This window comes from Coregonus lavaretus (genome assembly GCF_964263955.1).
Source record: "Coregonus lavaretus genome assembly, chromosome: 16".
In the NCBI taxonomy this organism is placed as follows: Eukaryota; Metazoa; Chordata; class Actinopteri; order Salmoniformes; family Salmonidae; genus Coregonus; species Coregonus lavaretus.
Genome location: NC_140003.1, coordinates 23,981,522 through 24,009,504, shown reverse-complemented (window position 1 = coordinate 24,009,504; position 27,983 = coordinate 23,981,522). Strand labels below are relative to the sequence as shown.

General features: G+C 41.5%; 1 protein-coding gene across 1 annotated transcript; it reads left to right on the top strand.

Annotated features, from left to right (window-relative positions):
* The first annotated feature begins 303 nt into the window (after positions 1-303).
* Positions 304-27,983, top strand: LOC311143585 (solute carrier family 15 member 2-like). Its single transcript, XM_084179436.1, has 23 exons — positions 304-430; positions 1,485-1,531; positions 1,977-2,064; positions 9,813-9,954; positions 14,015-14,107; positions 14,213-14,312; positions 15,560-15,650; positions 15,776-15,853; positions 17,051-17,133; positions 17,335-17,418; positions 17,681-17,770; positions 18,444-18,488; positions 18,718-18,753; positions 19,184-19,272; positions 22,457-22,538; positions 22,792-22,917; positions 23,504-23,668; positions 23,822-23,868; positions 24,072-24,179; positions 24,394-24,490; positions 24,908-25,051; positions 26,357-26,461; positions 26,748-27,983. Exons 1-23 carry the CDS (start codon positions 415-417, stop codon positions 26,967-26,969), a joined length of 2,178 nt encoding a protein of 725 aa, XP_084035562.1. The 5' UTR covers positions 304-414; the 3' UTR covers positions 26,970-27,983.

Sequence of the window (27,983 nt, the reverse complement as noted above, 5' to 3'; positions counted from 1 at the left end):
TGGAACTCACAGGCTATAATCACTTCAGGCCAATTTCAACAGGCATTCCACGCTCAGGTTTGCGTGTTCAAAAACTCAAACAAGAACTCTATTGTGCATCCAGAGTCTGGTTCACAGGCATGTTCCCATACAGTGCAGTCTCTGCTGGGCTATATGAAAGTAAAGGAATATCTGCTATTCTGCTGACAGTAGCAGATCTGTACTGAACAGTCCTTGAAGTCACAAATTCATGGATCTGGAGTCGAATATTAACTAACGGGTTGAACATGTGTTATAAGAGAGCTGCGTTTTGCATTACTGCGCAGGGCGCTCAGAGTCACAGACAAGAGAGGAACGGATTTGGACACACGTCAAGACGTCCACCCACCGATGCGACACTAGTGTGCCAAAAACACTCCAGAAAACACAGAAGAAATGGAGAAACGAAAGGGTAATGCATGTCTTTTTATTGGATCCATGGTCCGTGGATATTTGAAGGAAAGAGTTTTACACACAAACTTTGTTATCAATAGTTTTCCGTTTTTTGTAGTGAATGGTGAATGAATGACGCGTGGATATGCTCTGTCTGCAACTCTCAGACTGTCGTGATAAAGTTATGCATTCCAGTGCTTGACAAGATGGATGGATGTAGGCAAATTTGTAACATGCTCGATTTATAGAAATGCTGAAATATGTGGAAGTTGTCATTTTGCCTTTAGTGTTTTGGTTTTCACTGCAAAACTTCTGAGGATGTTTTCTAATTTGCTCTATTATTGCACATTATCTCGTAAAATAGTACCATCAACCACTCTCTTCTCATAGGCCATATAGTCTAATAATAATGAGTAGTCGATTATTCATTATTATTTTATTATTAATAGTCAGTAGAGTAATAATGGTAATTCCCAGAAATGATGCACCAAATTGACTTTTATTTGCCACTGAGTGAATACTGCAATACGGGTTAGATTTAATTGCATTTGACAGAAGGCCTGTATTTATTAAAGATTATGCTTAAAGTAACTGTCCCGTGAAAATCTCACTTTTTAAAAGTTCATATTCTGTTAACTCATACTCAAATAATGTTGGTATTTGTGGCCAAAGCATAAATTGGAGAAAAAACACTTCAAAAACCCCATCTCAAACTTATATCTCAAACAGACATTAAAAAAATGTTTACTATTTCCTGAGGAGGATGAGCTGGTCAATCAGTGGTCTACTTGCATGAATATTTTTAATGACCCGAATACACTCACACCAATCTGTTGTTGAAGTACGCCCACACCATTCCAACACAGAAAAGCTGTTTTTTATCATACTTAATAAATACAAATTGGAAGGAAAATGATTTCACTCATATTGTAATTCATTATAGGTCTTATTTCATAGAAATCTGAAAACACTGGACAGTTACTTTAAATGTAGATACAGTATGGCATGTCATGTCCATGCATCTTGTAAATGCAATACCTCTAACATTATGTTATTTTGTGATTGCCTTACAGAGCACGAGTTGAAAATTCATGAAAATGTAAAGACAAGCAAATCACCGGTAATTTTTGACATTTCTCTACTTTCATGTTTTATTGCACTATATCCATGATCCTGTCTTTGGAAAGTGCCTTGAACAGGCACAATGGATATGGATTGGATAATTCTTGGCAAGTGGCATCTTAGTTTTCTGGGTTAGTTTTCTGGGTTTCTTAGTTGAGCAACATTTCAACTTTCACTTCTTGTTCTTCAGACCTTAGTAGTACTTGTCATTTTTTTGTACCATGAATGGACAATGTCATTTTTATTTATTATTATTATTATTTATTTATTTTTACTTTTTTTTTTGTCACTTAGCAGACGCTCTTATCATCATTTTATTGTTTAACTGATTGTAGTTAGAATGGATATGGGCTACTCCAGTAAACTGTACACACAGTCTTTATGAACTCTCTTTCTCTCTCCCTTCTCCCCTATCTCTGTCTCTCTTTCTCTTTTCTCCTCAGAAACTATGTGGGACCAACTACCCTGTCAGCATCTCCTTTATAGTGGTGAATGAGTTCTGTGAACGCTTCTCCTACTATGGCATGAAAGGTATAGTAACCTATAATTAAGAATGTTTCTCCTAACTAAGAACCTAATTAAGAATCTAATAAAGAATGATTATCCTAAGTAAGAACCTAACTAAGAACATTTCTAAGAACGGTTCTCCTACTATGGCTTGAAAGATAGGTAACCTAACTAAGACACAAACAGGCCTCATGAGCAGGCAAGTGCTCAACAGGGCTCAAGGGCTCAACAGCGGCGGCCCGCCCATTAGGACATTAGGGGCAGCTCCCCTACAATAAATACATATATTTTTAATTATACTGAACAAAAATAAAAATGCAACATGCAAAAATTTCAACGATTTTACTGAGTTACAGTTACAGTTCATATAAGGAAATCAGTCAATTGAAATAAATAAATTAGGCCTAATCTATGGATTTCACATGACTGGGAATACATATATGCATCTGTTGGTCACAGATAATTAAAAAATAAGGTAGGGGCGTGGATCAGAAAACCAGTCAGTATCTGGTGTGACCACCATTTACCTCATGCAGCGTGACACATCTCCTTCGCATAGAGTTGATCACGCTGTTGATTGTGGCCTGTAGAATGTTGTCCCACTCCTCTTCAATGGCTGTGTGAAGTTGCTGGATATTGGTGGGAACTGGAACACGCTATAGTACATGTCAACCCAGAGCATCCCAAACATGCTCAATGGGTGACATGTCTGGTGAGTATGCAGGCCATGGAAGAACTGGGACATTTTCAGCTTCCAAGAATTGTGTACACATCCTTGCGACATAGGGCCGTGCATTATCATGCTGAAACATGAGGTGATGGCGGTGGATGAATGGCACGACAATGGGCCTCAGGATCTCGTCATTCAAATTGCCATTGATAAAACGTAATTGTGTTCGTTGTCCGTAGCTTATGCCTGCCCATACCATAACCCCACCACCACCATGGGGCACTCTGTTCACAACATTGACATCAGCAAACCGCTCACCAACACGACGCCATACACGTGGTCTGCGGGTTGTGAGGCAGGTTGGATGTACTGCCAAATTCTCTAAAACAACGTTATGGATTATGTTTTAAATCCTCATAAAAGTGTGGTAAGTGTGTACATTTTCATATTTCAAAAATATATTGTTCAAAAGAAGCTGTTCAGTTACTTACTACTCTGCCCCTCAGTAACTGCCAGCAGCGGCAGCTCCGCCTCCGTGGGTGCATAGGGCGTGCGAACATGGATTGTTTTGCCAGCTATTTGCTATGAGGGGGAACTGACCCAATGAAATCGCAGGAGCATAAATAGCATAAATTATAACAGCACAAAGTAAATGGACCATCCTGGGGAAATCAAATATGTGTCTGTTCAGTCAGAACTTCTGGGTCTGCTCTAGTCTCCCTGACAATGATTATCTTGCGTCAGACGGCTTACTTCCGCATGTCAAATTAGGCTTATGGTAGAGAAATTAACATTACATTCTCTGGCAACAGCTCTGGTGGACATTCCTGCAGTCATCATGCCAATTTCATGCTCCCTCAAAACTTGAGTCATCTGTGGCATTGTGTTGTGTGACAAAACTGCACATTTTAGAGTGGCCTTTTATTGTCCCCAGCACAAGGTGCACCTGTGTAATGATCATGCTGTTTAATCAGCTTCTTGATATTCCACACCTGTCAGGTGGATGGATTATCTTGGCAAAGGAGAAATGCTCACTAACAGGGATGTAAACAAATTTGTGCACAGAATTGTAGAGAAATAAGCTTTTTGTGCATATGGGAAATTTCTGGGATCTTTTATTTCAGCTCATGAAACTAACACTTTACATACATTTTACATTTTCGTCATTTAGCAGACACTCTTATCCAGAGCAACTTACAGTTAGTGAGTGCATACATTATATTTTTCATACTGGCCCCCCGTGGGAATCGAACCCACAACCCTGGCGTTGCAAACGCCATGCTCTACCAACTGAGCTACATCCCTGCCGGCCATTCCCTCCCCTACCCAGGACGAATTGTGCGCCGCCCCATGGGTCTCCCGGTCACGGCCGGCTACGACAGAGCCTGGATTCGAACCAGGATCTCTAGTGGCACAGCTAGCACTGCGATGCAGTGCCTTAGACCACTGCGCCACTCAGGAGACTACATGTTCTTTTTATATTTTTGTTCAGTGTAAAAACATGTTTCCCATGCCATAAAGCACATTTAAATGGAATAGAATTGAGAGAGAGAAAGAGAGAGAGAAAGAGAGAGAGAGAGAGAGCGAGAGAGTGAGAGAGAGCAAGAGAGATAGGGGAACCCTGGGCCATTGAAAACAACAACCCATACAAGGACCTGTACTCAGTAATTTAATTCACTATGGCACTATGTCACTGAAATACTTTATTTGCTCCTAAGAAATTCGGACCATAGAGACCCTTCTAGCACAGTCTCAGATATAGGCTATGTTAAAACTGTAATGTGAAAAGGAAATTGAGCCTGCAAGTTCAATATGGAGCCACTTCCAAAAGGGTTATCAGTTTCAAACATCGATACCTAATTTTGTGCCAACTGAATAGCTGCATCTATGTTAACTAAAATAAGCAAATAGATCTGATAGTGATATGCACCTGTGTAATGATCATGCTGTTTAATCAGCTTCTTGATATGCCACACCTGTCAGGTGGATGGATTATCTTGGCAAAGGAGAAATGCTCACTAACAGGGATGTAATTTGAGAGAAATACGCTTTTTGTGAGTATGAACAATTTCTACAATATTTTATTTCAGCTCATGAAACATGGGACCAACACTTTACATGTTGCGCTTATATTTTTGATCAGTGTAAATAAAATATATATAAATCATGGATTATGTTTTAAATCCTCATAAAAGTGTGGTAAGTGTGTACATTTTCATATTTCAAAAATGTATTGTTCAAAAGAAGCTGTTTACTTACTTACTACTCTGCCCCTCAGTAACTGCCAGCAGCGGCAGCTCCGCCTCCGTGTGTGCATAGGCCGTGTGAACATGGATTGTTTTGCCAGCTATTTGCTATGAGGGGGAACTGACACAATGAAATCGCAGGAGCATAAATAGCATAAATTATAACAGTACAAAGTAAATGGACTATCCTGGGCAGTGTTGCCAACTTAGCGACTTTGTCGCTATATTTAGCGAGTATTCAGATCCCTCTAGCGACACATTTTCAAAAAAGCGACTAGCGACAAATCTAGCAACTTTTTCTGGTGTTATTGGAGACTCTGACGTGAAAGCACGTATCGTTCTTACTCTTCTCAACGAGCAGCAGGTGCTGCCATGGGGGCCCCACCCCCGTCCAAAAGCACTCACAGGCGGCCCAGTCCTCGCGCAGCTTTTTACTCACTTTTTGTCTATCCCACGACGTTATTCCTCTCTCCTACAGTGTTCATCACATTACATGCAAATGGCCAATTATGCAAATTAGGTGATGATGTCATTTAGCGACTTCTAGCTACTTTTAGGACAGCCAATGGCTACTTTCCTTACTGAGGAGTTGGCAACACTGATCCTGGAGCGATCAAATGTGTGTCTGTTCAGTCAGAACTTCTGGGTCTGCTCTAGTCTCCCTAACAATGATTATCTCGCGTCAGACGGCTTACTTCCGCATGTGAGACTAGATCTGCTCTATCAGGTACAGATGGCACTAAAGCAAAAAGCTAATTGTAATTAACATGTCAATAAATAATCATAACAGTCATGGGAGCCTGGGACCTGATAAACCGGACAACTACATCCAACAATAGTCGAAGGACAGAGGGATACACTAGCTAGAACCTTCTCATAGCGGATCTAGTAACATAAAAAAGCATGGCCAATTTTATTGTTTTTCCACCATGTTGTTCATCAGGTTCTACTGTAAGTGACAGGGCAACATTTTGTGTGGACTAAAACAGCATAAAACTGTGTGTATCACAAAGCATGATCAAATGAATTAGCCAGCTACAGTAATTTTGAGATACATTGAGAAATAGTTTGGTAGATTCTTTGATAAAATTAACCAGTTATCTACCTTTGATAAGCAGCTAGCTAGCTATAGCTGCTAGTAGCTTGCTAGCTAGTTAGCTCCCATGCCAATTTCAAGGCTTTCTAAACTAATATCTGACTAACTTGGAAATATGAAGTTATTTCAGAATGAAAGTTAACTGGCTAGCGCATCATGCTTTGTGACATTATGTTAGCTAGATATCCCCAGTTAGATAATGTGTTGTCACTTATTGCATTTGTACGCTTGTTGTGTTCTCCCTGGTGCACTCGTTCGTTCGTAACGTGAGCTGGCTGCTCGTTCTAAATAGTATAATCTAATCTGTTCAAAACAGTGGCAGCATGTGCAGCAGCGGTCATTCGGTTGAAATAGGTGTATTTATGCTGTTGTTCAAATGCACAGATCACTTTATATATTCTCAAAAGAAACTACCGGTAGTTTGAAAACTTGGCATCATATTTCTGTCGTGCTGCCACTGGGGCTCAACCAGTGCCCGAGCACCTGCCCTTTTGCCCTCCTATGAAAGTGCCCTCGCAGCTCCATGGATTTTTTAAATGTTATTACTTACTTTTACATTTTATTTTGAGTCTCTTTTCACTTGTATTTTAAATGTAACGAATTGCACATCAAACTAGATACTTTCATAAGCTCTTGAATCTCAGAAAATCCCCCCTCCCCCGCCCCAAAAGCACACTCATTTGACTTGCATGCAGTGGCCACTGGCTGTGGGTGCCGGGCGGGGAAACATTTTGAGTTGGATCTGACATCTGTGTCCTTTGTTATTTTGAGCACTTGCCCCCCCCCCCCAAAAAAAAGTTATGTGCACAGCCCTGGTCATGAGAAGCAGCAAATGCCCATGTCAAATACTATATGTCAATGAGGCCATTTAGACAAAGGGACCACACCATGTATCCATTATGGCCTCAGACCTGACCTTCATCTCACATGATCTAGACCCCTGTCTGTCTGACTGACCTACATCCTCTCCTGTGAAACACACTTAAAGAAAAAATTGATATAATGCATCCCAAATGGCACCCTATTCCCTATGTAGTGTACTAATAAGTAGTGCACTATATAGGGAAAAGGGTGCCACCTGTTGAATGTCAATGTTAAGTGGATGGCCGTATAAAACATATCTTCATGAGAGGGCCAGGAACAGTAGCTAGTAATGCCTTACACTATTAGAAAGCTCCGAATTTTAGCTATTTTTTGTATTTATTATTTATCTATGATTTGTATGCATTTTTTGAACTAATATGTATGAAAAATAGGACGTCATAGATTTCATTTTCAAATGTCATATGCTATGAACATTTACAATTGACATGCTATAAGATTTTAGCTAGTGGTCAGGGAAAATCAGACTCATTTCCTGGTGGACTGCTCTCATTCATTGTAGTCTCTCTCCCCCTGTGAACGTACCACAGAGTTGGCCAGCAACTCTACTGATTCATCACGATCTCAGCTTTCATCTATTATAAAGTTTGTCCTCCCTCTGTGATGAACAAAGTGGTTTTGTTTCACATCTTCAAACTGTTAAATTCTTTGTATTACATTCTATATAAATCGATGTGTGTTTGTCATAGAACGATGGAACTACTTCCTATCGCTGCAGTAGACTCTTAGTTTTGCAGCGATATGCAGCTTACAGTTGAAATCGGAAGTTTACATGCACTTAGGTTGGAGTCATTAAAACTCGTTTTTCAACCACTCCACACATTTCTTGTTAACAAACTATAGTTTTGGCAAGTCGGTTAGGACATCTACTTTGTGCATGACACAAGTAATTTTTCCAACAATTGTTTACAGACAGATTATTTCACTTATAATTCACTGTATCACAATTCCAGTGGGTCAGAAGTTTACATACACTAAGTTGACTGTGCCTTTAAACAGCTTGGAAAATTCCAGAAAATGATGTCATGGCTTTAGAAGCTTCTGATAGGCTAATTGACATCATTTGACTCAATTGGAGTTGTACCTGTGGATGTATTTCAAGGCCTACCTTCAAACCCAGTGTCTCTTTGCTTGACATCATTGGAAAATCAAAAGAAATCAGCCAAGACCTCATAAAAAAAATGGTAGACCTCCACAAGTCTGGTTCATCCTTAGGAGCAATTTCCAAATGCCTGAAGGTATCACGTTCATCTGTACAAACAATAGTACGCAAGTATAAACACCATGGGACCACGCAGCCGTCATACCGCTCAGGAAGGAGACGCGTTCTGTCTCCTAGAGATGAACGTACTTTGGTGCGAAAAGTGTAAATCAATCCCAGAACAACAGCAAAGGACCTTGTGAAGATGCTGGAGGAAACAGGTACAAAAGTATCTATATCCACAGTAAAACGAGTCCTATATCGACATAACCTGAAAGGCCGCTCAGCAAGGAAGAAGCCACTGCTCCAAAACCGCCATAAAAAAGCCAGACTACGGTTTGCAACTGCACATTGGGACAAAGATCGTACTTTTTGGAGAAATGTCCTCTGGTCTGATGAAACATCGTTATGTTTGGAGGAAAAAGGGGGCTGCTTGCAAGCCGAAGAACACCATCCCAACCGTGAAGCACGGGGGTGGCAGCATCATGCTGTGGGGGTGCTTTGCTGCAGGAGGGACTGGTGCACTTCACAAAATAGATGGCATCATGAGGAAGGGAAATTATGTGGATATATTGAAGAAACATCTCAAGACATCAGTCAGGAAGTTAAAGCTTGGTCGCAAATGGGTCTTCCAAATGGACAATGACCCCAAGCATACTTCCAAAGTTGTGGCAAAATGGCTTAAGGACAACAAAGTCAAGGTATTAGAGTGGCCATCACAAAGCCCTGACCTCAGTCCTATAGAAAATGTGTGGGCAGAACTGAAAAGGTGTGTGCGAGCAAGGAGGCCTACAAACCTGACTCAGTTACACCAGCTCTGTCAGGAGGAATGGGCTAAAATTCACCCAACTTATTGTGGGAATCTTGTGGAAGGCTACCCGAAACGTTTGACCCAAGTTAAACAATTTAAAGGCAATGCTACCCAATACTAATTGAGTGTATGTAAACTTCTGACCCACTAGGAATGTGATGAAAGAAATAAAAGCTGAAATAAATCATTCTCTCTACTATTATTCTGACATTTCACATTCTTAAAATAAAGTGGTGATCCTAACTGACCTAAAACAGGGAATTGTTACTGGGATTAAATGTCAGGAATTGTGAAAAACTGAGTTTAAATGTATTTGGCTAAGGTGTATGTAAACCTCCGACTTCAACTGTATGTGCCTGTGATGTACCGTTCCGTCCAATCAGCAAATTAGCGTTAAGGTGGGACTCCATATGTGACCCGAACCCCCAGAGTAATATGAGGCTAAATGAATTGAAGCGGTCAAATATGTTGTTGGTGAAATCCCACTGTAACAGAAGTTGATTTATAAGCCAATTACCTTGATATACCTTGATAAAACAATTACATTATAACGAAAGTACCCTAAATAGGGACAAAATGTTTAAGAGGTTTTAAGTGTGTTTCCTTGTTTTCAGTAGTAAAGAGTTTACGTAATCTCATCCTTATTTTCAGTAGTAAAGAGTTTATGTAATCTCACATAAAAAAGACAGTGTAGTAGTCAGTGAGATAGTGGGTCTCAATATTGTATTTTGTCAATTGTACTGTACACTAATTGTAAATATATACATATTATATCAAGCAATACTGAAAAAATAAGACATTGTAGCCACATTTTGATATTGCAAAAATCTGATCCCTAACCTGATGCTTACTGTGTTTATGTGTAGCGGTGCTGACACTGTACTTCATTAACTACCTGCATTGGGACCAGAACCTATCCACAGCAGTGTACCATGCCTTCTCCAGCCTCTGCTACTTCACCCCTGTGCTGGGGGCCCTCATCGCTGACTCCTGGCTGGGCAAGTTCAAGTGAGTTAGATGGAGAAGCCACTTTCATAACTTAAAGGGAAATACAGTGGGGGAAAAAAGTATTTAGTCAGCCACCAATTGTGCAAGTTCTCCCACTTAAAAAGATTAGAGAGGCCTGTAATTTCATCATAGGTACACGTCAACTATGATAGACAAATTGAAAAAAAAAATCCAGAAAATCACATTGTAGGATTTTTAATGAATTTATTTGCAAATTATGGTGGAAAATAAGTATTTGGTCACCTACAAACAAGCAAGATTTCTGGCTCTCACAGACCTGTAACTTCTTCTTTAAGAGGCTCCTCTGTCCTCCACTCGTTACCTGTATTAATGGCACCTGTTTGAACTTGTTATCAGTATAAAAGACACCTGTCCACAACCTCAAACAGTCACACTCCAAACTCCACTATGGCCAAGACCAAAGAGCTGTCAAAGGACACCAGAAACAAAATTGTAGACCTGCACCAGGCTGGGAAGACTGAATCTGCAATAGGTAAGCAGCTTGGTTTGAAGAAATCAACTGTGGGAGCAATTATTAGGAAATGGAAGACATACAAGACCACTGATAATCTCCCTCGATCTGGGGCTCCACGCAAGATCTCACCCCGTGGGGTCAAAATGATCACAAGAACGGTGAGCAAAAATCCCAGAACCACACGGGGGGACCTAGTGAATGACCTGCAGAGAGCTGGGACCAAAGTAACAAAGCCTACCATCAGTAACACACTACGCCGCCAGGGACTCAAATCCTGCAGTGCAAGACGTGTCCCCCTGCTTAAGCCAGTACATGTCCAGGCCTGTCTGAAGTTTGCTAGAGTGCATTTGGATGATCCAGAAGAGGATTGGGAGAATGTCATATGGTCAGATGAAACCAAAATAGAACTTTTTGGTAAAAACTCAACTCGTCGTGTTTGGAGGACAAAGAATGTTGAGTTGCATCCAAAGAACACCATACCTACTGTGAAGCATGGGGGTGGAAACATCATGCTTTGGGGCTGTTTTTCTGCAAAGGGACCAGGACGACTGATCCGTGTAAAGGAAAGAATGAATGGGGCCATGTATCGTGAGATTTTGAGTGAAAACCTCCTTCCATCAGCAAGGGCATTGAAGATGAAACGTGGTTGGGTCTTTCAGCATGACAATGATCCCAAACACACCGCCCGGGTAACGAAGGAGTGGCTTCGTAAGAAGCATTTCAAGGTCCTGGAGTGGCCTAGCCAGTCTCCAGATCTCAACCCCATAGAAAATCTTTGGAGGGAGTTGAAAGTCTGTGTTGCCCAGCGACAGCCCCAAAACATCACTGCTCTAGAGGAGATCTGCATGGAGGAATGGGCCAAAATACCAGCAACAGTGTGTGAACACCTTGTGAAGACTTACAGAAAACGTTTGACCTGTGTCATTGCCAACAAAGGGTATATAACAAAGTATTGAGAAACTCCCCGCAGTGTCTTCTCTCTTCAACTGTTGACATCTCGAGTTGAGTTACACATCCCTTATGGTCATAGTTCCACAGCAACTGGCTTTCCTTATCAGGAACTAAAACTAGACAATTGCTCATTGCCTACTTCCTTAGAAATATTAATATTCAGCAATAACATGTTTGAACAGAATATTAACTTTCTGCACTTCCCCTTGTCTCACTTAGTAACTTTCCATACACATACAGTGGGGGAAAAAATTGTTTAGTCAGCCACCAATTGTGCAAGTTCTCCCACTTAAAAAGATGAGAGAGGCCTGTAATTTTCATCATAGGTACACGTCAACTATGACAGACAAAATGAGATTTTTTTTCCCTGAAAATCACATTGTAGGATTTTTAATGAATGTATTTGCAAATTATGGTGGAAAATAAGTATTTGGTCAATAACAGAAGTTTCTCAATACTTTACATTTTAGTCATTTAGCAGACGCTCTTATCCAGAGCGACTTACAGGAGCAATTAGGGTTAAGTGCCTTGCTCAAGGGCACATCAACAGATTTTTCACCTAGTCGGCTCGGGGATTAGAACCTGCGACCTTTCGGTTACTGGCACTACGCTCTTAACCACTAAGCTACCTGCCGCCCCACTTTGTTATATACCCTTTGTTGGCAATGACACAGGTCAAACGTTTTCTGTAAGTCTTCACAAGGTGTTCACACACTGTTGCTGGTATTTTGGCCCATTCCTCCATGCAGATCTCCTCTAGAGCAGTGATGTTTTGGGGCTGTCGCTGGGCAACACGGACTTTCAACTCCCTCCAAAGATGTTCTATGGCGTTGAGATCTGGAGACTGGCTAGGCCACTCCAGGACCTTGAAATGCTTCTTACGAAGCCACTCCTTCGTTGCCCGGGCGGTGTGTTTGGGATCATTGTCATGCTGAAAGACCCAGCCACGTTTCATTACATTTACATTTTACATTTAAGTCATTTAGCAGACGCTCTTATCCAGAGCGACTTACATGAGCAATTAGGGTTAAGTGCCTTGCTTAAGGACACATCGACAGATTTTTCACCTAGTCGGCTCAGGGATTAGAACCAGCGACCTTTCGGTTACTGGCACAACGCTCTTACCCACTAAGCTACCTGCCGCCCCATTTCATCTTCAATGCCCTTGCTGATGGAAGGAGGTTTTCACTCAAAATCTCACGATACATGGCCCCATTCATTCTTTCCTTTACACGGATCAGTCGTCCTGGTCCCTTTGCAGAAAAACAGCCCCAAAGCATGATGTTTCCACCCCCATGCTTCACAGTAGGTATGGTAAGGTAGTCTCCCGAGTGGCGCAGTGGTCTAAGGCACTGCATCACAGTGCTAGCTGTGCCACTAGAGATCCTGGTTCGAATCCAGGCTCTGTTGTAGCCGGCCGCGACCGGGAGACCCATGGGGCGGCGCATAATTGGCCCTGCGTCGTCCAGGGTAGGGGAGGGAATGGCTGGCAGGGATGTAGCTCAGTTGGTAGGGCATGGCGTTTGCAACGCCAGGGTTGTGGGTTCAATTCCTAAGGGGAGCCAGTATGAAAAATACAAAAATAATGTATGCACTAACTGTAAGTCGCTCTGGATAAGAGCGTCTGCTAAAAATGTGTTCTTTGGATGCAACTCAGCATTCTTTGTCCTCCAAACACGACGAGTTGAGTTTTTACCAAAAAGTTATATTTTGGTTTCATCTGACCTTATGACATTCTCCCAATCCTCTTCTGGATCATCCAAATGCACTCTAGCAAACTTCAGATGAGCCTGGACATGTACTGGCTTAAGCAGGGGGACACGTCTGGCACTGCAGGATTTGAGTCCCTGGCGGCGTAGTGTGTTACTGATGGTAGGCTTTGTTACTTTGGTCCCAGCTCTCTGCAGGTCATTCACTAGGTCCCCCCGTGTGGTTCTGGGATTTTTGCTCACCGTTCTTGTGATCATTTTGACCCCACGGGGTGAGATCTTGCGTGGAGCCCCAGATCGAGGGAGATTATCAGTGGTCTTGTATGTCTTCCATTTCCTAATAATTGCTCCCACAGTTGATTTCTTCAAACCAAGCTGCTTACCTATTGCAGATTCAGTCTTCCCAGCCTGGTGCAGGTCTACAATTTTGTTTCTGGTGTCCTTTGACAGCTCTTTGGTCTTGGCCATAGTGGAGTTTAGAGTGTGACTGTTTGAGGTTGTGGACAGGTGTCTTTTATACTGATAACAAGTTCAAACAGGTGCCATTAATACAGGTAACGAGTGGAGGACAGAGGAGCCTCTTAAAGAAGAAGTTACAGGTCTGTGAGAGCCAGAAATCTTGCTTGTTTGTAGGTGACCAAATACTTATTTTCCACCATAATTTGCAAATAAATTCATTAAAAATCCTACAATGTGATTTTCTGGATTTTTTTTCCTCAATTTGCCTGTCATAGTTGACGTGTACCTATGATGAAAATTACAGGCCTCTCTCATCTTTTTAAGTGGGAGAACTTGCACAATTGGTGGCTGACTAAATACTTTTTTTCCCCACTGTGTACTCTGTTTGATCTATTGTGGTTCCAAGTATTCTATTCTATTCTAAGATAATTATGAAAGTAACGACTGTGTGTCATGTCATCCACAGGACCATTGTCTACCTCTCTGTTGTCTATGTACTCGGTCACGTCATCAAGTCTGTTGGGGCCATACCGAGTGTGGGGGACTCAACTATACACATGTGAGTAGTGGATCACTGATCGGTTAAGAGCTAGAAATGTTGCCCTGTAAATGTGTAGACCAATCTGACACCTAATGCTGTGCTCTGTATGTGTGCGTGTTCTAGAGTACTGTCTATGGTGGGTCTGATCCTCATAGCCTTTGGTACGGGAGGTATCAAACCCTGTGTATCAGCGTTCGGAGGTGACCAGTTTGATGAAGAGCATGTAAGAGACTATTATATACAACTTTTATTCAAGGGTTGGAACTTTTCAGGGAACAGAACCAAAAAACAGAAAATAACTAAATTATTTGAGGAACAGACCCCGACCGGAAACGAAAGTTACCTATACTGTTCCGGAACAGAAACATTATTTTAAAAGCATGGGAACCGGTTAATACATTTCTTTAATGTTCCGGGCATTTCTTTCCAGTCCCACCAAAATTGCAACAAAGCGCCTATGCATAGCCCTCACTCTGTCACTAAGAAACTTATTCCAGTGTCTTCCTGCCAGCTGGAAATCTTTGCCAGTGGGTTAGCGTTTATGTGTAGGCTGCCCCTCCCCTCTGAAGCAGGTTACTGTGTAGCTTACTGACAACATTACAAGCATGATTCAGAAATTAGGAAGAGATGTTTAAAATAATCAATTAGCTTTTTCAATGCTAGTTAAGGATACTATAGTTATCACGTTTCACACTGGATTTATTAACTACACAAAGGTAAGACGTGTTTTTAAATGTATTGCTGCTCTGCACACACAAGCTTGTTAGCTAGCTAGCTAGCTAGCTAGCTAATGTTTGCTCTGGTCCAACGTTAAACCAACTCTGAAGATCAAAGACATTCAAAGTTCCTCCATAGAAGCCTCTCACAAAATGTCAGTTGCATCTCGCGCCCTACACTGTGACTGGCAACACAGTGTGTGTTTTTCATTCATTATGATTAAACGATGCTGTTACGGCAAAATACAATTTGCTCTTAACGACTTTCCTATACAGATTGAATCGCTTACCCGCTCCATAGCAAGCTGCTCTATCCGCACTGATTGGTGAAGTCATTTAATGTCAAGCTAAATGTAAAAAAACATTTGATTGCAGAGGTTTAAAAAGGAACAGAAAGGAACAATATAAACAAGTACTTTTTTGGGGTTCGAACCAGTTCAGAACTTTATTTTGCTGGGCAGTGGAACGGAACGAAAAAAATAATGGTTCTGTTCAGAACAAACAATTGGAAAATATTTTTGGTTCCAACCCCTGCTTTTATATTGTTAATGCAATATGTGAGGGAAGGATCAATCTAACATCTGTGATTACTAAAATATGTTTTGTTGAAGGCCTATTGAAGTAGAAATATTATAGAAATTCAGCCATGAATGGAAGAAAACAACTTTACTGACCTGCAAAAGTACTCATCTAAATTGATTTTCTGATATTAAACAGTGTTCACCATCATTGGTTTTCTCCCTTCTCACCTCAGACAAATGAAAGGAGGAAATTCTTCTCAATTTTCTACATGTCCATCAATGCTGGGAGTGTCTTATCGACACTCATCACACCTGTATTGCGAGGTTCGTGTCAACATGAACCTTAATCCTAACCTTAATAGTGAGGGCTCAGACCTCTGAAATTGCTTATGTCTGCTGCATAGACAGTACAGCTTAACTGTACTGTATATGTGTTCTTGCACTTGCAGGAGATGTGCAGTGTTTTGGTGGTGACTGCTACGCTCTTGCCTTCGGAGTACCAGCGATTTTGATGGTCATTGCTCTAAGTGAGTGTCCTCTCTTCTTCACACCTCTTCTTATGAAGTCTGGATTTCTACTGCATACTTGGACTAGAATATACCCAGTGGGTAAACCTGGTAGAAACGATTTGATTACATTACCAGATTACAACCTTGCCTGCTGGGTACAGTATGTATTGAATGCATTCAGCACAGACCTGGTTGTGCAGCAGACGTGTATACATGAGCTACTTTTCACATAGCCAAGCTACCATTATGGGTCACAGCGGGGGGCTGTGGCCCCCGAGTCGGAAAACAGGGTTTGTTTTGATAGCACATGCTTTAGCCAGGCAGAGGCAGTGAACCCTAAAGAGGAATGGGATTCTGAGGCAGTCAGCAGAAAGACCCTAATGGCAGGAACACCGATGTGTGTGTAGGGCCTGGTAAACATGGAGCCTCGCCAGTCAAAACAACATAGAACTGTGTTAGACACACACAAACACGCACGCATGCACACACACACACACACACACACACACACACACACACACACACACACACACACACACACACACACACACACACACACACACACACACACACACACACACACACACACACACACACACACACACACACACACACACACACACAGATGGCTGGTATTGGCTACTTGCTGGTCTTGTCCATAATAACATATGCTTGATTTAGCGGTAGGTGGGTTACAGTAACAATACAAACAGGACAGAAATGTTGCTGACATATGAAAATACAGTCTGTAGGTCTTTTGGCTCATTTGTTTTAGCTCCAGGGCTAAACAAATGTCACACACCCAGATAGCACACATCCTCAACACTCTTCAGTGTTTAGTCAAGAAGTTTACTATAACAGGGAGTAAGGGTCTTGTTTACCTCTAACCCTTCAGGGATGACCATGGGTGGAAAAAGCCACTCTAGGAACTCCTAGAATTCACATTTTTACATGTCAAAAGGACTTCACTTAGGGAACTCATTGGGAACTCCCACACATCCGTCTCCCCTCAGTTCCCCCTTGGTCTGACAGAAAGACAACAGTGATGATAATTTGTTTGCAGTTAGGGAGTGCTCTTGGGAGGAGACCAACACTCATAAAACTGTATTGCCATAGTACATTTACAATTCGTTTTTTAATAACCAATGTAAAATAGCACAACTTCTACTCAACTTCTACTCAAACTCCACTCTTTATATGTCTATGTCTTTGTAGTTGTGTTCATCTCTGGAAGTGGGATGTATAAGAAGAGTCCACCGGAAGGGAACGTCTTGCTGGATGTGTGTAAGTGCATGGGGGTAAGTCATCCATCTCTCACTCTCTCATCAGTCACGTACTTCCATAGAAAGATGTCTCTCGTGGCAGACCGTTAACATTGCTGGCAGCACACTCATGATTTGGTTCTGGGTTCTGAGATTACAGAAAGATAAACCACTGAGAAACTCTGTCCCTGGGCTTACTACTGTACCATGACTGCTCCTGTTCCCTCCATCCTACAGTTGGCCATCAAGAACCGCTGGAAGAGCTCTAAGTATGACCCTAAGAAGAAACACTGGCTGGACTGGGCAGAGGAGAAGTATCCGGTATGATTATCAAGAATGAAATAACTTTTGTGACGACTAGAATGACTTCATGGAGCTTTTAACTGCCCCAATTAACAATGTTTCAGATTAAGATACGATAAGATAATATAAAGATAAGAAAACGTTTTCATAAAATTGCATTTTGTCTTTGGTGATCTGGTTTATAGGTAAAAGTCTACAGGAAAAGGTATATGTGTATGTATGAAGAAGTCTCTCCTGATAGTGACCCATAATGTATGGTTTCCTATGTGTTTCTCTACAGAGACGTCTGATCCATGAAATTAAAATGGTCCTAAGGGTTCTGGTGCTCTACATCCCTCTGCCCATGTTCTGGGCTCTGTTTGACCAGCAGGTAAGGACCCAACGCTTACCCTTACCCTAACCATCCTCACGAGAACAGTAACCACCACCCTAGCTGTTAAAAAGCCCCGGCCTAAGCAATACCTTTCATGGTTCCGAAACCCTGGATACAGTCCAATACAGTGGATATGGACTGAGTAAAGACAAAACTGATTGAAATGACGTAATTTCAACCAGCTCTGCCCTCTGGGACCCCAAGTTCTGTTTGCCTCACTGCTTGATCTTAAGGCACTCTTCTGGCATCTGTGCTCTCCTCTCCTCTGGCCAACAATAAACAACGCCACACTACAATCTGATTAAGGAAAAATGCAAACCTGATTAGGGAAAAATGCAAACCCCAAACCCACATCTATCCAACATTCCCTAACCCAGACTTCCTGGGCACATTCCTCTTATAAAACACAGTGATTCAAACTAACAAGTAGAACCAAAACCTCCATCTTGGTTTTAAATGAAGGGAATTTATGTTGTTTATTGGCAAGAACATTTTGTTTGGCTTTCCATTAGGCATGTTAGAAGCCAAGGACATGTTGGATTAAAGAGGTCTGATTATGCCATTGAAGTGAATGGTGACGGCGAACCAGCTATCCAGTGCCACAGAATGCTATGAATGTGGCAGTGATAACATGATAACATTCAGCCATCTTTGTTTTGTGATGCTGTAGGGATCCCGCTGGACTCTCCAGGCCACCCGGATGAACATGGCCTTCGTAAGTTCCTTTTTCTTTCTTTCAATGTACAGTACATAACAACAGTGGTATGAGTATCGTAGTGAATGGCCTTCCTAAGTTTATTTCCTTGTGTAGCAATGTGCTTTACAACTGTGGTAAAAGCTGATTGTACAATATTTATGATTTCATAGTATTCTGAATTGTTTTATTATCGTTGACTGTAATCTGAAATTGAGATATTGTTGTAAAGTCTGTCTCCCTTTTACAGGGATCAACATTTGTCCTAAAGCCTGATCAAATGCAGGTACCTGCAGTTCCTTACTCTCTTCCCACTCTCTGCGGGGTCGACAGAAAGCGGATGATTCCAGTTTTCAGGGATACAGTATTTTCAAGCTAACTTCCGTTTCCCCTGATAAACGGATATGGGGACTCCGCTCAAGTGTCTTTTTACGCCTGCTACGTTATGTTGCTCACTTCGTAACAGTACATAATACATTACTAATGCTTATAATCTTTATACTAGAACTGTAACCATAGGTTATCTCTCTTATGGCCTTGACTAAGATCACACTTGTTCTCTCCTGAACCCAAACCCTTTTATAATGGACATTACCACCATAATGTATTTTATAAGTATGCTGCATCAACCTTTATGATTTTATGATATTTTGGGGGATTTTTTATTGTCATTTATAGGCATGTGCCATGTGTTTTGTTCTTTCTTGTTCTTTCAGATGTTAAACGCTCTGCTAATCCTTGTGTTTGTGCCTATCTTTGATGTGGTTGTGTACCCACTCATAGGCCTGTGCAAGATCAATCTCACGTGAGTGGACCTTGTGTATCTGAACACTAGCTGTGACATCCTTGCTTCCTCTGTCCTTGTTTCCTAAATTCCTTGCCTTTCCTATCAAAGCTCATTGGAGGAGGGACCTTGGATCCTCTTCTCCAATGCATTTCAAGGATAATTGGGGAAACAAGGATGGAGGAAGCAAGGCTACGTTTTCAGACACACCCCGTCTCTAAACGAGCAGGAGCTTTAGCTGACGGTGGACACTACAGTGTTCCACAGTCATCTTTTATGAGGAAACTAAGGGAGTAAGGAATGGTGCAAGAACAAGCATCATGTGGCTTACACAGCTACCTGTTGGTCATAAAGAAAACATTTGTAGCTGCTCTACCAAACCTAGTGATCTTATCATGTCATAGCCCCATATACAGTGGGGAGAACAAGTATTTGATACACTGCCGATTTTGCAGGTTGTCCTACATAAAAAGCATGTAGAGGTCTGTAATTTTTATCATAGGTACACTTCAACTGTGAGAGACGGAATCTAAAACAAAAATCCAGAAAATCACATTGTATGATTTTTAAGTAATTAATTTGCATTTTATTGCATGACATAAGTATTTGATCACCTACCAACCAGTAAGAATTCCAGCTCTCACAGACCTGTTAGTTTTTCTTTAAGAAGCCCTCCTGTTCTCCACTCATTACCTGTATTAACTGCACCTGTTTGAACTCGTTACCTGTATAAAAGACACCTGTCCACACACTCAATCAAACAGACTCTAACCTCTCCACAATGGCCAAGACCAGAGAGCTGTGTAAGGACATCAGGGATAAAATTGTAGACCTGCACAAGGCTGGGATGGGCTACAGGACAATAGGCAAGCAGCTTGGTGAGAAGGCAACAACTGTTGGCGCAATTATTAGAAAATTGAAGAAGTTCAAGATGACGGTCAATCACCCTCGGTCTGGGGCTCCATGCAAGATCTCACCTCGTGGGGCATCAATGATCATGAGGAAGGTGCGGGATCAGCCCAGAACTACACGGCAGGACCTGGTCAATGACCCGAAGAGAGCTGGGACCACAGTCTCAAAGAAAACCATTAGTAACACACTACGCCGTCATGGATTAAAATCCTGCAGCGCATGCAAGGTCCCCCTGCTCAAGTCAGCGCATGTCCAGGCCCGTCTGAAGTTTGCCAATGACCATCTGGATGATCCAGAGGAGGAATGGGAGAAGGTCATGTGGTCTGATGAGACAAAAATATAGCTTTTTGGTCTAAACTCCACTCGCCTTGTTTGGAGGAAGAAGAAGGATGAGTACAACCCCAAGAACACCATCCCAACCGTGAAGCATGGAGGTGGAAACATCATTCTTTGGGGATGCTTTTCTGCAAAGGGGACAGGACGACTGCACCGTATTGAGGGGAGGATGGATGGGGCCATGTATCGCGAGATCTTGGCCAACAACCTCCTTCCCTCAGTAAGAGCATTGAAGATGGGTCGTGGCTGGGTCTTCCAGCATGACAACGACCCGAAACACACAGCCAGGGCAGTCCGTATTGCCCAGCGACAGCCCCGAAACCTGAAGGATCTGGAGAAGGTCTGTACGGAGGAGTGGGCCAAAATCCCTGCTGCAGTGTGTGCAAACCTGGTCAAGACCTACAGGAAATGTATAATCTCTGTAATTGCAAACAAAGGTTTCTGTACCAAATATTAAGTTCTGCTTTTCTGATGTATCAAATACTTATGTCATGCAATAAAATGCAAATTAATTACTTAAAAATCATACAATGTGATTTTCTGGATTTTTGTTTTAGATTCCGTCTCTCACAGTTGAAGTGTACATATGATAAAAATTACAGACCTCTACATGCTTTGTAAGTAGGAAAACCTGCAAAATCGGCAGTGTATCAAATACTTGTTCTCCCCACTGTACTACCCACCATTGTGACCTGTACGCTCTTGTTGGCTGTCCCTCACTACATATTCGTCGCCAAACCCACTGGCTCCAGGTAATCTATAAATCACTGCTAGGCAAATCCCCGCCTTATCTTAGCTCACTGGTCACCATAGCAACACCCACCCGTAGTCTGCGCTCCAGCAGATATATCTCACTGGTCATCCCCAAAGCCAACACCTCCTTTGGCCGCCATTCCTTCCAGTTCTCTGCTGCCAATGACTGGAACGAACTGCAAACATCTCTGAAGCTGGAGACTCTTATCTCCCTCACTAACTTTAAGCATCAGTTGTCAGAGCAGCTTACCGATCACTTCACATGTACACAGCCATTCTGAAATTAGCCCACCCAACTACCTCATCCCCATATTGTTATTTATTTTGCTAATTTGCACCCCAGTATCTCTATTTGCACATCATCTTTTGCACTTCTATCATTCCAGTGTTAATACGAAATTGTAACTATTTTGCACTATGGCCTATTTATTGCCTTACCTCCATAATTTACTACATTTGCACACACTGTATATATATTTACTGTTGTATTTTTGACTTTATGTTTAGGTTACCCCATATGTAACTCTGTGTTGTTGTTTTAATCACACTGCTTTGCTTTATCTTGGCCAGGTCACAGTTGTAAATGAGAACTTGTTCTCAACTGGCTTACCTGGTTAAATAAAGGTTAAATAAAATAAATAAATAAAAATAGAGATGGGTGAAAGATACGTGGAAACAATGTGCAAACGTCTCCCCCTACAGAGCTATAAAACAACTGACCAAATGAATAATTTCTGAGAACAGAAATTGTTGTTACTGTGTAGTAGCAACTGTGTACTACTGGTTAGTACTGTGTAGTAGTGTGTAGTAACAACTGTGATAGGGACAATGTTGACCAATGTGGGTTGACCGTCAAGCAGTCTGTTAAAGATGCACTCTCAAACATTTGTATAAATTCAGCCAGTAGTTTTGAAAGTGGTGCTCACAAGCCAAAAGTGGTCCCCGTTTTTGTGTACTACATCATCAAATTGTATAATACGTCATCCATTTCGTATGATATGTTACATCATGCAAAAAAAATAAGACGATTTTTTTGTATTCCGTATGATATGTTACGAATCCAATTCGTACTATATGTTACGAATTTGTTGTTCTTAAGTTCCTGGAGTGCATCTTTAAGAGTCTATAAGAGTGTAATGTAAGGTATCTAAGGGTAGTGTGGGGTCATATTGTTTGATTGTCAGATTCTTCTATCTCTTCTCAGGCCGCTGAAGAAGATGGCCGTGGGTATGATCTTTGCAGCGCTGGCTTTCGGTTCTGCCACCTTGGTGGAGGTCAATGTCACGGTAAGACTAAGCATCTCTGGCTCAATTTCACTTCAGATTTTGTTTGTATAACTTGCCAAAGGCCAGAAATGTCAGAACAAGCACTAATCGTGTTTTTGTAAGATTATCATCATTCTTAATAACTTCTGGAACGACCGCTTTATAACCAAAGTGACAGACTCATGGCATTCTACCCTACCTATAGCAGCTGTAGCTGTGGGAAGAGACTACCTTGATTCTAATGACCCCTCTCTCTTCTCTTTGCCTCTGGTAGAAAACAGTGGTGGAGCCTGCGCCACAGGGACAATGTCTGCTACAGGTCTACAATCTGGCTGGCAGTGACATCAACCTGAACATCCCCGGGAGTAACCTCTTCTCACAACCCATCAAATCCTATGAGGTAAACCAGTTTGGCAGATTTGTAAAACAGTACAACAGTAAAGCACATTACAGGATAATACCAAACAGGCTGTTTTACTGTAACCTAACCATAGAATGAATGTACCCATGAGGATGCGGTCAAATTGCTCTGGTCTGAGCGGCTTTGTTCATTCCTGTAAGTCTATTTCAATTAACCTAACTTAAGTTGATAATGCTATGCTTATAACACATCATGTATTTATAAACTTTGACAGCAGCTCTTACAGAAAGCAGTCCTACCAGATAGGAGTGTGTTCTTCTGGGGTCAACGTGTACTTTGTTTTGGCTATATAGCTGAACATAAACCTTGTTAATAACCCTCCCGTTGTCCTAGGGTCAAAATGACCCGCCACTGTGTTGAACCAACTTTATTAAATTTTTATATTTTTGGGATCATTTGTGAGAAGGAGGCAGTGAGACTTTAAAGAAAGTATCACTGCCTCCTTCTCACAAATGATCCAAAAAATATAAAAATTAAATAAAGTTGGTTCAACACAGTGGCGGGTCATTTTGACCCTAGGACAACGGGAGGGTTAATTCACTCTGCCACTGTGTCTGTCCATTAGGATCCACCAGCATATCAGCATATTCAACTAGGGGGACACAACAAGACCATCAGTATGGGGGTCACCCAAAATGAAAACCCTTACCAGTGTGTCCAAACCTTCACAGAGCAGAAAGCCTACACTCTCGTCCTGCACAGCAATGGCTCTGGGATTGTGTGTCAATTAGTGAGTCTGAAGTCTGAACTGAAGCGCCATAATGATTACAACAGTTATTGAATGACCAGCAGCTCTTCTTAATAGCCTACTACAGAAATGATTTATGTATTTGCAATTTTCATGATCTTTTCTGTTTATTTCTTTTATTTTTTCACAATATAGGCGACAGACAACATACATAAAAGTGAAAAAATGGAAGCGAACCTGAGGTAAGGATGTTTTTATGTTTGAATTGAACTGGAGGAAAGAATAAGAGTCCATCGTCTTGTGAATCATCTTGTACAATGGACAAAGACATGTTCCTCATGACTCTCAGCTATAGATAAATGAATACACGTTATCCCATCTCTGCATACCTGCATTAGAAATGTATTGGAGCTGAAGCATTTAACATGTACACTGTCTCGAACAGATTCATCAACACATGGAGTGAGGCTGTGAACATAACAGTGGGTGGTGTGGACTTTTACGTACCTGCTGACTATGGCATATCTCCCCATAACAGTGTGGAAAGAAAAGTGTGAGTATGACTCGCATAACAAATGTTAAAGTATCTCATCCCAGTCCACTGACAGAATATCCTATAACTGATATTCCTAATTTTCTAACACTGAACATCTGACTGATATATTAACAAATCAGTAATAGATACAGTACTAGATCATATCTCAGTATCCACAGATCACTTTTACCTCTGCCTTCTCTAAATCCTTCACCTATCCCATCTCTCACAGGTACACAAATGATAAGTGTACATCAGGATCACAGAATTCCACCATCCACCTGGGCCTGCTTGACTTTGGAGCCTCGTACACTGTCATTCTCAAAGGGGTGAGTCAGGCCACTGGCTTTACCACAAAATACCATACTGTAGATACTATATGTGCTTCCTGCTACAGCCTGAAGCCAGTATAAGTATAAATACCTGGACTAGCACAGTACTAGCTACCTCCAGTACTAGCTACCTAGTAGTTTAACGTAAGTGTATGTGATCCCTGCGAGAATTGAACCCACAACCTTGGCATTGTGGTCCTCTGTAGCTCAATTGGTAGAGCATGGCGCTTGTAACGCCAGGGTAGTGGGTTCGATCCCCGGGACCACCTATACGTAAAAATGTATGCACACATGACTGTAAGTCGCTTTGGATAAAAGCGTCTGCTAAATGGCATATTATTATTATATTATTATTGTTAGCATTGTCAGTGCCTGCCCTGGCATACAGTACTAGCCTCTTTTACTTTTTTCCAGGGCCCTGGAGAGATCATTCTCCAGAAAATGGAGGATGTGAAGGCCAATGATGTCCACATAGCCTGGCAGATTCCCCAGTACGTCCTGATCACAGCAGGAGAAGTCATGTTCTCCATCACAGGCCTCGAGTTCTCCTACTCACAGGTTGGTAGTTGTCTTATTCACAGGTCAGCAGTGATTAGTAATTGATTATTGGTTGAGTATTGATAATAAACCTAAAATGCCTACATACTGAAGGTACCTCTGAATATCTGAAAGAATTGGTGTGTCCAATATGATGAAAATTCCACCTTTCAGAGGGCAAGATGGAGCTAAAATCATATTGCTTATACCAACCTGAACCCTTTCAGATCTACATGAAGTGCCTAGGGGGATTACAAGATTATGGGTTGATTATTTGGAATTCCGCCTCTACAGTCGTGAAAAGTTTTGAGAATGACACAAATATAAATGTTCACAAAGTCTGCTGCCTCAGTTTTTATGATGGCAATTTGCATATACTCCAGAATGTTATGAAGAGTGATCAGATGAATTGCAAAGTCCCTCTTTGCCATGAAAATGAACTTTTCCACTGCATTTCAGCCCTGCCACAAAATGACCAGCTGACATCATGTCAGTGATTCTCTCGTTAGCACAGGTGAGAGTGTTGACAAGGACAAGGCTGGAGATCACTCTGTCATGCTGATTGAGTTAGAATAACAGACTGGAAGCTTTAAAAGGAAGGTGGTGCTTGAAATCATTGTTCTTCCTCTGTTAACCATGGTTACCTGCAAGGAAACACGTGCCGTCATCATTGCTTTGCACAAAAAGGGCTTCACAGGCAAGGATATTGCTGCTAGTAAGATTGCACCTAAATCAACCATTTATCGGATCATCAAGAACTTCAAGGAGAGAGGTTCAATTGTTGTGAAGAAGGCTTCAGGGCGCCCAGGAAACTCCCCAGAACTTAATCCCATTGAGAACTTGTGGTCAATCCTCAAGAGGCGGGTGGACAAACAAAAACCCACAAATTCTGACAAACTCCAAGCATTGATTATGCAAGAATGGGCTGCCATCAGTCAGGATGTGGCCCAGAAGTTAATTAACAGCATGCCAGGGCGGATTGCAGAGGTCTTGAAAAAGAAGGGTCAACACTGCAAATATTGACTCTTTGCATAAACTTAATGTAATTGTCAATAAAAGCCTTTGACACTTATGGAATGCTTGTAATTATACTTCAGTATACCATAGTAACATCTGACAAAAATATCTAAACACTGAAGCAGCAAACTTTGTGAAGACCAATACTTGTGTCATTCTCAAAACTTTTGACCACGACTGTACAAGGAGAGAATATAATGTTTGAGTAAAGAACGTGTGTATCATCATTATTATCCCCCAGAGCTGTGTGATCTGTCCCTGCTTTTCCCCACCAATGATAAACAATATATAGGTCTATGTTCAATACAGGCCCCAGCTAGCATGAAGTCAGTGCTGCAGGCTGGCTGGCTACTGACTGTAGCCTTTGGCAATGTCATTGTGCTGATCGTAGCAGAGGGGGCAGGTCTGGATCAGGTAAGTCCCAGTCCCAGTAGTAGAAGAGTGCTTTTGTTTTCAATGTGCCTTTTAGAAAACCTTGTCATTGCACCAGTAAACCCATAGACTGCATAAACCAGTTAAAAACAATAAAACAAAACCAAATGTCTGTGGGAGTCCACTAGAGGGCAACCAATCACAACAACATTACTGTCTTGGTCCCTTTCTCAATTAGAGTACACCTGGATAATAAATATGGCTTTCAAATAACGACATAGACCTGTGTTCAATGTGTTTAACGTTGAGTCGAACTTCTAATTCCCAGTGGATGGAGTTCCTGTTGTTCGCTGGCCTCCTGGTGGCAGTCTGCATCATCTTCTCCATCATGGCTTACTTCTACACCTACGTAGACCCTGACGAGCTAGACAAGCTGTTCCCAGACAAGACAGTCAATGACGACAATGAAGAAAACTTGAAAAAGAACCAGAAATACCAGACAGACGACAGTATGTACTTGAACCCAATAGAGAAGAGCACTAAGATGTAGCTTTGGTGACTGACGTACTGTGTTACTATTTGCCCCTCGATAGACTTGTAAGCCCCTATTGTGGAATGTTTTTATGCATTGGTAAATCGAAGCAAAGTATTAAGATTTGGTGAATAGTGATTGAGTGTATTTTCACTGAGCCTTACTGTATGTAATTTGTTGTTGTCACACCCTGTCTGTGTGATCTTATGTACTAACCAGAGTTAGCACTCCAACCCAGACATTTCTCAAAATCCACAGGAGAAATGAGGACCAGTATGAACAAAACAACATGTTGACATACTTTATGGCAAAATATATTGCATTTTTGTGAATTTATAACATTTTACAGAATTTTGCAGTACTGTACATAATGAAATTAACTTTAGTTTCCTGTTCATAATGCTGTTCAAAGTAGACAAGGAACACAACTGTCTCTTATAGTTAATGATAAATGAAAGGGAACCTATCCAAAAACAACACAATAACAGAACATTGTAAAAATGGTCCCTCTTTACACTGGCTACTTGAGATAAAACTGGAGTAGACTGAAGTCCAGTAATACTTGACTAAACTAAAGTACAGATGACAAAGGCAACAGTAAACACGTAGTCCCCCACGAATGATGTAGTGCCCCCCTTGGGCTAATTGAGATATTGCGTGTGACTAACAATTTTCAGTTAATTACTATAGCTCCTCGCCTTGGTCAGTCAGTGTAATTGTGTAAATGCCGGATCTCTATGGCAAGACGCATCATTCACCCAAGTTTCATCAAAATCGTCCCAGTGCTGTCTGAGATATCGCGTGTGACTAACGTACGAACAAAAGGAAGGATGGAGACGAATCCATAGTCCCCTCCCCGATTTTATCGTGGGGGACAACTATGGAGTCAGGGAAAAGTCTCAAGACACACTAGAGAAGAAATGCTGCTCCTAATCATCGGCATAACATTTTCTAATCCTGCGAACCATTTCACTGTAATTTTACTGTAAATTAAAAATTAAACTGTAAATAAAAAGTACATTTCTCTAGTTG